We start from the raw sequence: 12,963 nt of genomic DNA, 5'->3' as shown, positions 1-12,963 counted from the left end.
ATTGCACCGAGACGTTATATTTCCTATGTTGTGATCTTGAGGTTTACTCATGTATTAGGAAGTATTGCGCGACATGTCTATCTCTCACACAGAACCGACTGGAGGGATGGTAGCTAGAGCGAGGATATACTGCATCATACACATATACTAGTAAGGAACGTTGCCTGTAAACACGACGGTGTACCTGCGCAAGTGTCGAATTCCAAGTTTGGCAAATAGTGGTCGTTGTTGCGAGAGACGGGCGTTGACTTTATGTGGGTGTAAAATCGCCATAGTTGCCCAGATGGACAATATGCAATCAACATGCGGCTCACAAATGAAGCTTAGCTCGCTGCAACCGTGGTAAATGTCAAAATGTACATGCAAATGTGCTAATATATATTGCGAGGCTTGGTGCATGCAGGCCAATATTTCGACTGCAGAAACGTGACCGGGGTACTCGGAGCACATGTAGCATACAAGAGGCTACAAGACTGGCGCGCATTTTGACAGTCGAGCCAAACAAATAGAGTCTGCTGCTGGAGTCCGGTAGGATGACTTGACGCTGACGCGGCGTTCGTATGCACGGCGCTCAAGGGCGCGGGGTAGGGACGAGTGAGTGGTGAGCACAACATGCCTTATCAGCCGGGACCGATGGCGATCTGGTGTTTTGTGTTTCACCACGGCGATCAGATGGTTACAAGGGCATTGGATGTCGCGCATGCCCCACACGCCTGAGAAAATGGCCTCGTGAGAAAAGACGTGAGTGCGTGAAAAAGAGGAAATGCCATGGCTGATGGCATAAGATGAGGCTGTGTGCAGACTAGATGGGATTAAAGTTGATGGCTCCAGATTTTAGGGTGGAGCCGTTTGCGGTAGCGGCTGACACGAGGAGCTAATGATAGAACGGGCTGGAGGCGAAGACGTTGTTGACAGAAGCTGGAAGCAGAGGAGATTCAAGATGCAAGGCGTCTAGAATGGAGCAGGGGATTAAAGGGATATACCAGAGAGGAAACGCGGCAATAAACGTCCAACTGATATGGGAGATTACCTATTGCTCCACCCTTGCTCGTGCCGTTGTGGGTGCGGCTTCCCGTGAGTAGCGCCAAGGCGTCGCTGCAACTGCTTGTTTGTGGTGAGGCTAAATCGCACAGGCAGGCGCGATGCAACACAGTGCAGGAAGAGGCAGGCACGATGATGATGATGACGATACATGAGTGAATTGATAAGACGTGATACAAAGACAGAGCGCCGCCGAGGAAGCAAAATGGGCCATTGTCGGGCCAAAAAGGCACGCTCGCTCAGTATGCGCAACGGTATAGGCTTATCGGGAGGAAAACCTGTTGAGGCTGGACGGACAGACGCTGGTGCATTGGCGGAGACGTCAGAGTGGGTTCCGTCGTGGTTTCCTGGGTGAATCTTGCGGGCTAGCGCAACCAGCAGTCGCCTTGCCAGCCTCTGTCTTGCCAAAGCCGTGCTACCCGACCAATACACTCCACAATTGCGCCTCTGCGAAACGCTGCATTATCCTTTTCCCTCGTTTTTGCCTGGTCCTTGCTGTACCAGCACCTGTGAATAACAAACCTTGGACTAACCGTGTTCCGCATTCGCAAACACTAGCCAGGCCCAGCGACAGTCCGCCTCAATCGATCCGCAGAGCGGCGCGCCGCCGTCCGCTACCACTTGCAAGCGTTGCCTGCGCCCGCCTGTCGTTTTCGCCTCTTGACGCGAAGTGTGTAGGAAATCCTCAAACAAGCATTCACAATGGCTTTCCAGCAACCTCAGGCTTGGCCATTAGGACAGCAGACCGACGCCCTACCCTCCGACGACAATCCGCCGCCGCCGCCTGTCCATCGCACCCCCGTAGGCATGCCTCAGCAGCGACAGTATACCGACCCTAATAACTACTCCGACTACTCAACCCCAGGCGTCACTCCGGGTTCAGACAACATGGGCGAGACAGCCGCTGGCGGCGGTATCAACGGCATCGCCAACGGCGTCGCTTCCAACCACCCACGCGAGAGCGGCATGCAGGCGGCTCGAGGCATGGCAGGTCCAGGACGACCCATGGGCGTACCAAACAGGAGCTCGCAGTCATCACCCTTCAACGACCCGAATGGCCACGACCAGCCGATGATACCCCGCCCAATGTACTCGCAACGCTCTTACGGCTCAGGCGCACCACTGGCCGCTGGCATGTACTCGAGTGACAGCTCCATGTACAGCATGCCTCACTCTGCGCACAGCGGCGTTCCCTACGCCGACACGCCCTACAACCGCTACTCTTCTTCCGCCCAGAACCTCGCGCCGCAGATGGGCCAGATCAACCCAAACGAAGTCGACAACGATGACGACTGGGGAATGGGCCCAGACCACAACTCCCCACAGAACAAGCGACGCTCTTTTGTGCCATTCGGTGGCTCGCGCGACGGCAGCAGTCGCAATGGCTCACCAGGATCATCAATAAACAACGGGGCTGTTGCTGGTGCTGCAGGCGCTGGTGCCTTTGCTGCGTCGCGGGACGGTACCAAGTACGACGCCGTGCCCATGGTCAATGGAAGTGGAGAGCTCATGCCTGAAAAGATTGCAAGTTGGAAAGCAGAAGACGATTTGAAGAAGAGGAAGAAGAGAATGTGGATCGCCATTGCCATCATCACTCTCATTCTCGCAGGTGCAATTCTTGGTGGTGTCTTGGGTGCTACTGTCGGCAAGGGCGGAGGGAAGGACTCCAGCAAAGCCACAGCGGAGCAATCTGCTAATGATATCGCCAAAGACAACAAGGACGATCTTGGCAAGGACTCTGATGAGATCAAGGCCCTGATGAACAACGCCGATCTGCACAAGGTGTTCCCAGGCATGGACTACACTCCATTAAACACACAGTACCCCGACTGCCTCCACGTCGGGCCATCACAAAACAACATCACCCGAGACTTGGCCGTCATGTCACAATTGACTAACTCAGTCCGCTTGTATGGTACCGACTGCAACCAGACCCAGATGCTCATCCATGCTATCAACCGCTTGGAAATCAAGGACACCATGAAGATTTGGCTCGGTGTTTGGCTCGACAAGAACGATACTACTACTGAGCGACAGATTTCCCAAACGTGGGACATCCTCGACGACTACGGCTGCGACTACTTCAAGGGTATCATCATTGGTAACGAGGTACTTTACCGCAAAGATCTGTCGGAAACCGAGCTGCTTGGACACATTACCGACTTCCGCAAGAACATCTCGGACCATAGCTGCCAACTGCCTGTCGCAATGGCCGATCTGGGTGACAACTGGACTGCAGACATGGCTACCAAGGTTGACATTGTCATGTCCAACGTTCATCCCTTCTTCGCCGGTGTCGACGTCAAGGAGGCGGCTGCCTGGACCTGGAACTTCTGGCAAACCCATGATGTGTCTCTCACCGCAACCCAGAACGACATTCACCAGGTCATTGCAGAGGTCGGTTGGCCATCTGGAGGTGGCACTGACTGTGGTGCGGCCGACACTTGCACCGGAGGATCTGTTGCTGGAGTTGATGAGATGAACCAATTTATGGAAGACTGGGTATGCCCAAGTCTGGCAAATGGAACAGAGTATTTCTGGTAAGCATTCGCATTACTGTACGTTGACAGACGGCCGCTAACATATTTGTAGGTTCTCAGCATTTGACGAGCCATGGAAGATCCAGTACAACGAAAAAGGCAAAGAGTGGGAAGACAAATGGGGTCTCATGGACGTCAACCGCAACCTCAAGCCCGGCCTCAAGATCCCCGATTGCGGCGGCAAATCTTTGCCCTCGACGTACGACAACTAGATACGAGACGAGCGCGTATAGCATTCCTTCTCATCACGAGTTCTTGCATGACGGCATGGCGTTGGCGGGCGTTTTTACTTCTTCGGCATCATCGCAGCGACTCTTTCTCAAACCGCTCCACCGATCTCTTTCCGCGGACTTGTATATGCAGGGCGCAATTGTGCCCTTTTTCCTTTTCTTTTTTGCGCGGGCTTGAATCCCACCATCCGATATATTGGGTGTCTACTCGTCCGGGCCCTATATCGAGACATGTTAGGAATTTTGCATTGGATAATCTCGCGAGAGGCAGCGCCCTCTACTTGTGTATATATACGATTACCGGGAATGTGTTGAATCCGGCTGGCTATTGTGTGCGGTGAATTGGGTAAGTCTCTACCTCAAGCTTCGGGCTGGTTTTTCCCCTTTGCGCATTGTGTAATAACGAGGGGGAAATGTTTGAAAAGCATTTTGTAGATAGAGTATGTGCGGAAATATATAAATGCAAGAGAGGTATCCTTTCTATCTTTTTTCTTTCGTTGGGGTCTTTAAGGCCGCGTCATTGGGTTGCGTCAAGGTTAGTTCTACGGCGGGTATGTGTTTATCTGGGTATGAGAAGATGGCGTCAGCTGGACCCGCCAGGAACGACGGTTACACATGCGTAGTACAGAGGTACGGGAATAGAGCAGCTATTCTTGCTGTATGCAATGTAAGGCATGTTCGTCAGTTCTGAATGCTGTGCGACCAAGTGTGTTACGGTGGTGTGTCTAACCGGTCTGCCGTGTATTACTTGGGTGATTCGGTATGGAGAGAGCGTAAGAGCAGTAAATCGCTTTAGGGCTGGACAGCATGGACCAATACGAGCAGTTGGGCGTCAAAGAGAATTCCATACCAGGTCGAGGAATAGGTCTGTCCTTAAAAATGTATTATGCTTGAAATACTGGAGTGTTTTTGGCAGTTACATGGGATGGCATGTCAGAGCATTGTAGAAATCTTCACTAACTCCATAAACACGAGAATTGAAACTAAAAATTAGGATTTAGGACTACTACTACTATCAATACTAGTTTGTGTTACAACTACCATTATTCAAGGTCGCAAGATCTTTCCATGAAACGACCATCTTACATGACCTCAACAATGGCGGGTCCAGCAATGATGGTGTCGTCAGTAGCAGCAGTGTTGCAGCTGGTGAGCACAACGTAGCTCTGTCCGGCAATACCCTTCTCAGGAACCGTGACCTCGAATCCGCCCTCTACCATGGTAGCCTCAGCGAAGATAGGGCCAGTGACGGTGATGAAAGCGGCGTAGACCTTGCCGTCAACCTTGTATCCAGTGGTGGCGAGAGTGATCTTGCTACCAGCCTTGATCATCATGCTTCCATCAGATGCGGAAGCGGAGAGGGAAGGGAATGCCTTGACAGGCAGGGGAGCGTTGGTCTCCGGGCAGGACTTGATGAACTGCGCGGCCAGGGTGTAGACCTCGTTGTAGCTCAACGGGTTGTCGAAGGGAGCTGGGAAGGGCGAGGCGCCGATGGTGTTGCGTACGTAGGCCGAGTGGCGGGCCTCGACAGTCAAGATAGATCCAGCGGCAGTGAGGTATGACTTGGACATGATGTCCGCGGCGGCACCGAGGTAGGCGCTGACACCAACACCCTCAAGGGCGCTAGCAGTGGCCATGAAGGAAGCAACGTCCTTGTATCCGAAGTCGTAGGTGCAGGCTTCGACGGGCTTGGCTCCAGCTGCGCTGAGCGCACCGGTCAAGAACTCGACGTGAATCTTCTCGTCGCTTGAGATAGTCTTGATGCGGTTGTAGGCCTCCTCGGAGAAGTTGGCAGCCTTGAAGTCCTCAACGCTGTACTTGGCGAGGGCCTCGCTGTAGAAGGTGTTCTCGAGGTGCTCAAGGGTAAGGGCGTAGTTGAGGATATCGCCGTCAGATGGGCCATCAGCACGCTTGACAGGTGCAGCAGTAGAGACAGCCGCAAGAGCAGCAATGGAGAAGATGGTGGACTTCATGATGATGATCGGGTATTAAAATCGAGTAATCGAGTAGCGAAGACAAGAGAATGTGTAGTAGAGATGCTCAGAGTGTGAAGCTGTACTGGACTGTGAGATATCTCTTCTGTAGCAGGCGAAATCGTTCGCATCTTATACCCACCATTACTCTCATTCCTCATCTCCCACACAGACAAGACTGAAAGCTTACTACCCCTCTTCCAGCTCGCCCATCTCAATCTCATCATCTTCCGTAGTCTAAGCTAGTCACAAACTCCCGTAGACGGACACGATTCCATCCGGCGCCAGGCGCGATCTCACAGCCCAAGCACCAGGACAGCCAACATCGCAATCAGCCTAACCTCACCAACTAATTCTTCTTCACCCTAATGAGGCCGAGACCAAGGATCCGAGTAACCGTATCGAGAACGAGGAAAAGGCGTTAAGGCGAAGTGAGCGAGTAACAACAAGGGTCCAAAGGACATTCCCCGCAAAATCACGGCAAGTTAGTGATGTTGTGTACCACGGAACCTTCACCATCCGAACATGGCGCTAAGACGATTAAGCTCAAGAATGACGTCGCGCTACTACCAAATGATCTTAACCATACCAAGAACGCACTAGTAAACAGCTAATCATGACCATTTTAGTCAGAGGAGAAGAACGTACAATTGTCATCTCTTCTTCCCGTTCAGACTACATGTGCTGTTGAAGCGCTTTTTTCTCTCCGCTGCGGCTTGGTCGCGACGGGATCTACAACCGGAGAACATGGAAGGCGTTGGTGTCACCATGGAAAGGTGAGCTTCCGAGGGGCAATGTCGGTGGATATGGCTTGCTTGGAACGGAAGACTATGTCAAGAAAGGATGTTGCAGGTAATGCAAGCTGTAAGAAGAAGCAGTTGATTTGCATCGATGTAGGGAGGCCAACCTCACATCGGTTGCGCCTTCTATCTTCCTCCATCCCTCTTTGTCGTTAACCATACACGGCAACGCTGATAGAACTAACTATCGTTCCAATAACGATTCTTTACAGCTTCTTAGACCACCAACCTGGTTACAAACTTGGATTTCCACGACTAACACACCGTCGGCACCATCACCGTTCGCTAGTACAAAATCCTTCCCCAACTAAAAACGGAACTTTCCACCTCCACATTCCACTTACGTACCTTGAGCTAAGCAGGTAAATTACCACGCGCTGGTCGTGCCATCTAGCCGCCCTACCCAACTACCGGCGGCACCATCTCTCTCCGTACTCTAGGCCGTTGGTTTAGCTTTAGCAGCCGTAGACGTTTCTCTATTTCTCCCGTCCCCTTACAACTCGCAGATCGACATCCAGCCTTGGGGAGATCTGTGTCTGATGCAGCGAGAACGTGACTTCAAGATGGATTCTTTCTCGGAAGACGTTCGATCCGATGGGACGTGGAGTACTGATTGGCCCATTGTATCGCGATTTTGCGATTTGTTAACGGGCGTTTGAAATGAAGGGGTCTATTAAGTTGTGGAAATGAGTTGTAGCTTGTTTGGGAGGCGGATAGGCCGTTTGCTAGTGGTCTGGTTGGCCGAAATCAGGAAGAACTGCCGCATCCGATATATCCCAAGGTAGGAATTGGAATCAAGCTCGGGAGGAAGAACTAGGGAGGTGAACTGTGCGTGTGCTGGAGGTGGGTGGCCAACTGTGGGTACAAAGAAGGGTCTTGAGTCCTTCTCTTCTCTTTCTATTCCCTCGAATATTCAAATTTGACGTACATTCTTTTACAGTTGTATAATATACCAAATCTCTTGCCATCTTGACATCAACACATCACATATCTCCCACCCGAAAACATGAGGTTCTCAGCTCCCATTCTCAGCACCGCTGTCTTGCTATCCAGCACCGTCTCGGCGTAAGCAAACCCTCTTCCCCTCCCCTCCTAACACTCCTGATCCTTGCCTCGCACCTCGACGACTCAACCTAACCGAAATCAACTGACGCGCCTCAGCCAATCCCCCGCCGTAACGTCTACTTTGACAGTCCACCCGGGCTGTCCCTTCGCCGCCCCCGCCGATGTAATGGTGACGCGCTCCGCCGTCGCTGTACCATCTTGTGCCGCAGGCAGTAATGAGACCAAGCCGAGCATCATCATGATGTCTGGAACAGGAGGAATGATGGGTAGCCCGACGGGTACAGGTGCTCCGGCAGAATTCACGGGTGCGGCGACGGGAAATACAGCCATGAGTGCTGTGGTCGTCGGCTTGTTTGGCGGTGTTGTTGCTGCGCTTATGGTTTAAGTGGTGTGTCACAGTGGTTGTCGTTGTGATGGGATGTCTGATACTCGGAGTACGTGGGTGACGGGTAAGGTACAAAGAGTATCTGTACTTTCTATTTGCTAGGTTAATACGTTAATGGTAATGGTGGTTGAACAAGGTTACAATGACTTCGTAGCTCGAAAGAATCCTGCCGTATAAGCATGAGTTACCTACCCACGACAGCTAATTTACATTTACGCGATGCGGTGTGACCATTCAGTAGTATGCGTAAAAAGACTCATCAGAGTAAAATGCTGAAAAACCTGTAAGGGCTTTACATATCGACAAGTAAGAAACGAAGAATGTCTCCACATTCTTGGACCCATGAATAAACGATAAAATGGGGACGTTGAGGGATAGTTCGCTAACCACCCCAAGGAGAGCCCAGCTCTCCAAGTCAATAGACCGAAATAAACACAAGGAAACATAACGCAGAACAAACGGACCACACCAATGATCTGGTCAACACAACACTCCCGCACTCCCACAAGAACAAAACGACCCCAAAACTAAGAATCAAACACAGCCCCATAAGCCGCACCACCCTTCCCCTTGATGCCCTCAACAACCTCCCTCGTGACCTTGGCATTACTAACAATCATAATAGCCTCCAACCCACACTCCTCCTTCATAAACGCGGTTTCAGTCACCAAATCCGGTCGACCATCCCTCGAGTCAAAGATCTTAGGCTCCGAATCCACTCTCCGTATGATATCTTGAACGAAGCGCCAATGCGCCGCATTGGGATCATACACACACCACATCACCCTAACCTGCTTGCCTTGTTCCCGCATGTGCGCAATAGCTGGGGAGCTCAAGAGGGAGAGCAAGGGACCGATTCCCGCGCCCGTGCCTACAAGAAGGAGGGAATTGAAGAGCGGGGCGAAGGAGAGGAAGTTCTTGGCGGCAGGTTTGCGTAGCCAGAGGTGGGTGGGTGGGGATGCGATGATAGATTTTGTCCAGTCGCCTGCTTGGGAGATGACTATGTATGCGGAGGAGCTGGTTGGTGTGGAGGAGGCAATGATTGGGATGGTGGCAAAGGCGTGCCATTCGAGGAGCGGGCTGAGGGAGAAGCGAGTCGTGGATGTGTAAGGCATGTTTTGGTAGGGAAAGGTGAGTTTGACTTCGCGGCTTGAGACGAGTTCGGCAGTGATGGGTACACGGCGGATGCGGGTCCATGGGAGGATTATGAGGAAGGTTGTCAAGGCTAGAAGCCATAGTGCGGCGTTGGCGTAGAGAGGAAAACTGCCTGGGTTATGGCTTGCTACACCTGCGTTTATCCATAGTACTAGCAATGCAGCCCATCCGCCGAAGCGATGCGTGTGCTCGAATGTGTTGTGAAAGCTCACGCGAAGACGTGGGTGGGCTAGGATACAGACGACTACGATGGATAGGAGGATGGCGTAGCAGGTGATGATGTCGGCCCACATCCAACCTGTAGCCTCGTTCTGTCTTGCGAAATCGAGGAAGAAGTATGTGTTGAGAAACACAAAGTAACAGTACCATAGCAGCGCTGCCAAGGAGCATCCAACGTGTAGTCCGCCATAGTGGTGAAAGTCTGCGATCATCTTCCTCAGCCACAACGGCAGGCTTGCTCGTGTTGTGGCCACGAAGGAGAAGCTCGCGTTAATGAGATCCTCCTGGCGTACCAAGACCGCGACAAAGATATTGGCGGCTGTAGCGATTAGAGGCCCGGCGAGTGCAAAGCGCTCATAACGGGTCCTTTCAATATGGACGATGAGCACTGCGACGTTGACGATCAAGGTAAGCCCGATAAGTATCCGGTATGCTGTGAACCAATGAAGGCAAAGGTTTTGCACTCGTTGTCGAGGTCTGGTTTCCGTCGATGACAGAGACCCCGTTGACAGAGCGTGGGAAGACACTGTCACAGTCGATTTAACGCCAACGTCCTTCTCGTCAATTGGCTTCAGCGATGGCGCCTTGTAGACCTCTACAAATTCTGTATCTGGAGATCTCCTCCACGTAATATCATTTCTTTCTTGTGGCAGACGGTGTGGTCTTTGGTTACATGACTCGTCCAAAGGATTGAACGTGTCTTTGCGACTGCGTCGGTAGATTTTGGCTTCATTGGCGTCGTCGGTGTCGACGTGCCCATCTTCAGAAACGTCGGACACAGAGTAGCCAGCGGCGAGTTCTTCGAGAGACTCTAGCGAGGTGTTTGAGTTCTCGGTTGCTTGGACCACATCGAGCATTGAATGATTTTTTGCGCCATATGTGAGAGGTGAATTGCGGTCAGGTGAAACGTGACGACGGCGGTAAGGCGTGATTTCTCGGCAGCATTCAACCAAGCGACGTAGTGTCACAAGTGTATTCGTAGAAGCGAGAGATGAAGTACGGGAAGAAGCGGCTGAGGGAGTAGTAGTAGGAGTGGCCATTTCTGCACATCAGTGAAAGTTCTCCGTGCACAACCGCACAATCACCTCGTCCCGCCCTTCCAACTTATACAATGCTATCTCGTCAATCCTAAATCTGGTCATCCATAACGAGGCAAGCGTACGCTGCACGTTGATGATGGATGATGTGCCAAGCACATATCATCAAGATCGGGCTCTAGCGCCGAGTCAGCACTGCCGCGATGCTGCATACAAAATCAGGGGAAATAGACGCCCGCGCCGTGTTGCCGCAGCGAAGCGAGCTTATATGTACTCAACTTTAGCTTGGGCTTCTAAATACAAAGACATTGTGCAGCTCGTTTCAAATCGTCTCGATCAATCGGACCCCAAGATTGTCTTCGACATCATCATGATGCACATATATGTCTTCTATCGACTTGAAATAGAACCTCGGATCATATTTTTACTGAGGAGAGCCTACACAAAATCGGATGAGTGTTCGGCTTGACGATTCTGCTGTTTGAGGGGTTGCGATGGATCACCGACACTGCATTGCTTAACTTGGCGTGTGATGACAGTGGATCTCGACTATGACGGAGCTTCAGAATACTACAATACCACGAGTCGTCGAGCTGCGCTTAACTACGGATCTGGCTGCGGGTCCCGATCTCGGGTAACGGTATGTGAGCGGACGGTAGCTCTTGCCGAGAGAAGATGAGAAAGGATTGCGGCGTAGCGACCTCAACAAGATGATGATCTGATATGAAAGGGATGCCCTTAGCTGGTGGCTTGATCCAGACTCAAAATATACAGATAATGTGGGGACGCAAGAGTTGATAAATCGAGAGGATCGCATATATCGGCAGACATTCGTACACGTCGCAACTGCAACCCACTCAAAGATAGCGAACAAATCCTAGTATTCCTTCGACGACTCTCTCCGGCTGCTCTTGTTGAGGCCAATGCCCTGCATCTTCAATAAACCGGACCCCTCTAAAGTCAGAACATGACTCGGGATAGGCCTCGATGGCCCCAGGTTGCTGGTAGTTGCCCCAATCTTTAGCGCCTGAGATGAAAATACTCGGGCATTCGATCTTCTTGCCCGCAAAGAGTTGGAGATCTCGCATATGAGCCTGATCAGTAGTGATTCGGTAGTAGTTGAGGCCACCTTGGAAGCCTGTTCGTGACCATTCCTGAACATAGACAGCGAGGTCCCGGTCAGACATCCATCGTTCGGTTGCCGAGCTGTCTTGGTTGACCATCATGTCAGCAATAGTATCGGGCATCGACTTGTGCAACGGCATAACGTAGTAGTTGGGCACTTTGGCCATCTCTTCAGCGGTCCAGCTCTTGAGAGGGTGTGGTGAGTTTTCTTTCCAATCGGCTGACTTGACATGAAGATATCCTCTAAGGAAGGTATGCAGCCCTTGGCTTGGATTTAGCCAATCGTCTGCAGCTACGCTGGTACTGTTGTACCACTTGTAGTGCTTCCTTGGCACAGGCAGCTTTGCCAGCTCAGCGTGGATGTCAGGATGTGGCGCGGGTTTGTCAGTCTCACCGTGAGCTATGTCGAATGGCAGGAGCGAGGGTGCCTTGAAGGGGTGACTCATCATGACAACGCTCTTGAAAAAATCTGGACGCATTAAAGCACACATGCTCGCGGTGACGGCACCAAAATCATGACCAACAATGCACTTGACCTCTCGATAACCCAGCGCATTGACCAGAGTAACGACATCCCGAACAACGTTAGTTAGAGCAAACTGCGATAGGTTGGTGTTGAGAAATGAAGAGTTGTCCCATCCAGTTGTTCGCCCGTAGCCACGTTGATCGAAGGTTACCACATAGTAACCTGCCTCAGCGATAGGAACCATAACCTTTCTCCAAGAGAAGGCGAGTTCTGGAAAGCCATGACATAAGATGATCAGAGGCTTATCGCGTTGCGGAGTATATCCGGCCTCGAGCGTATGGAAGGTGAGACCATTCGAGGGGCAGCGGACATAATTCTCGATAATACCATCTGGCAGGGGTAGAGGCGGAAGACGCGACGCTGATGATGCCATGCTGAGGAAATTCAACCCGAGCGTAAACTGAGAGGACGGAGACAGGATGGCGGTCGTACAGGTATAATATGCCTTCAGTTGCTTCCTACTCGATGGAAACGCAAGCTGGCCATGCTGGCAACTTTGGAAATCGTCACGATATTACCAGCGCGGGGAAGATGCCGGCCTTGGCGATCTCGCGAGCTTGGGTGGGCCAGTTCGTCGATCATAGAACCCACATGTTCTGATGCAAACATGGGCGTTGCGTGTTGCAATCTTCATTCGAGCTAGGTTCGTGATGGAGTTGCCTTGTTTCTCGCATTCTACATGGCCGACTTTGCGACGTTTGGCTGGCAAACGCCGTCGAACAGTGTGTGCATGCTTTGCAATATGTAGATTCACGAATCACACAGCGTACTACGGCCGGCGCTAGGATGGCTTCGTGGAGATATGGCATACGTCAGTGGCGCTGGATATGAACTGGCCAGACTGGTGCTGGTGCTTCTACGGAGTTA

At 51.8% G+C, this 12,963-nt stretch overlaps 4 protein-coding genes across 4 annotated transcripts; 1 reads left to right on the top strand and 3 right to left on the bottom strand.

Moving 5' to 3' along the window:
* Positions 1 to 1,743: 1,743 nt before the first annotated feature.
* ALTATR162_LOCUS5349 (uncharacterized protein) lies at positions 1,744 to 3,793 on the top strand (the record flags this gene model as incomplete). The annotated part of the gene is made up of 2 exons (XM_043312968.1): positions 1,744 to 3,581; positions 3,634 to 3,793. 2 exons carry the CDS (start codon positions 1,744 to 1,746, stop codon positions 3,791 to 3,793), a joined length of 1,998 nt encoding a protein of 665 aa, XP_043168903.1.
* Positions 3,794 to 4,893: 1,100 nt separating this feature from the next.
* Positions 4,894 to 5,784, bottom strand: ALTATR162_LOCUS5348 (uncharacterized protein; the record flags this gene model as incomplete). Its single annotated transcript, XM_043312967.1, has 1 exon — positions 4,894 to 5,784. The coding sequence occupies one exon, from the start codon at positions 5,782 to 5,784 to the stop codon at positions 4,894 to 4,896; it is 891 nt and encodes a 296-aa protein (XP_043168902.1).
* Positions 5,785 to 8,561: 2,777 nt separating this feature from the next.
* Positions 8,562 to 10,265, bottom strand: ALTATR162_LOCUS5347 (uncharacterized protein; the record flags this gene model as incomplete). The annotated part of the gene is made up of 1 exon (XM_043312966.1): positions 8,562 to 10,265. The coding sequence occupies one exon, from the start codon at positions 10,263 to 10,265 to the stop codon at positions 8,562 to 8,564; it is 1,704 nt and encodes a 567-aa protein (XP_043168901.1).
* A 1,037-nt stretch (positions 10,266 to 11,302) lies between these two features.
* ALTATR162_LOCUS5346 (uncharacterized protein) lies at positions 11,303 to 12,469 on the bottom strand (the record flags this gene model as incomplete). The annotated part of the gene is made up of 1 exon (XM_043312965.1): positions 11,303 to 12,469. One exon carries the CDS (start codon positions 12,467 to 12,469, stop codon positions 11,303 to 11,305), a length of 1,167 nt encoding a protein of 388 aa, XP_043168900.1.
* Positions 12,470 to 12,963: the final 494 nt, after the last annotated feature.

Source organism: Alternaria atra (assembly GCF_907166805.1).
Source record: "Alternaria atra isolate CS162 genome assembly, contig: 25, whole genome shotgun sequence".
NCBI classification, from domain to species: Eukaryota; Fungi; Ascomycota; class Dothideomycetes; order Pleosporales; family Pleosporaceae; genus Alternaria; species Alternaria atra.
Note: the sequence above shows the minus strand (reverse complement) of the source record. Positions and strands in the feature narration are given on the sequence as shown.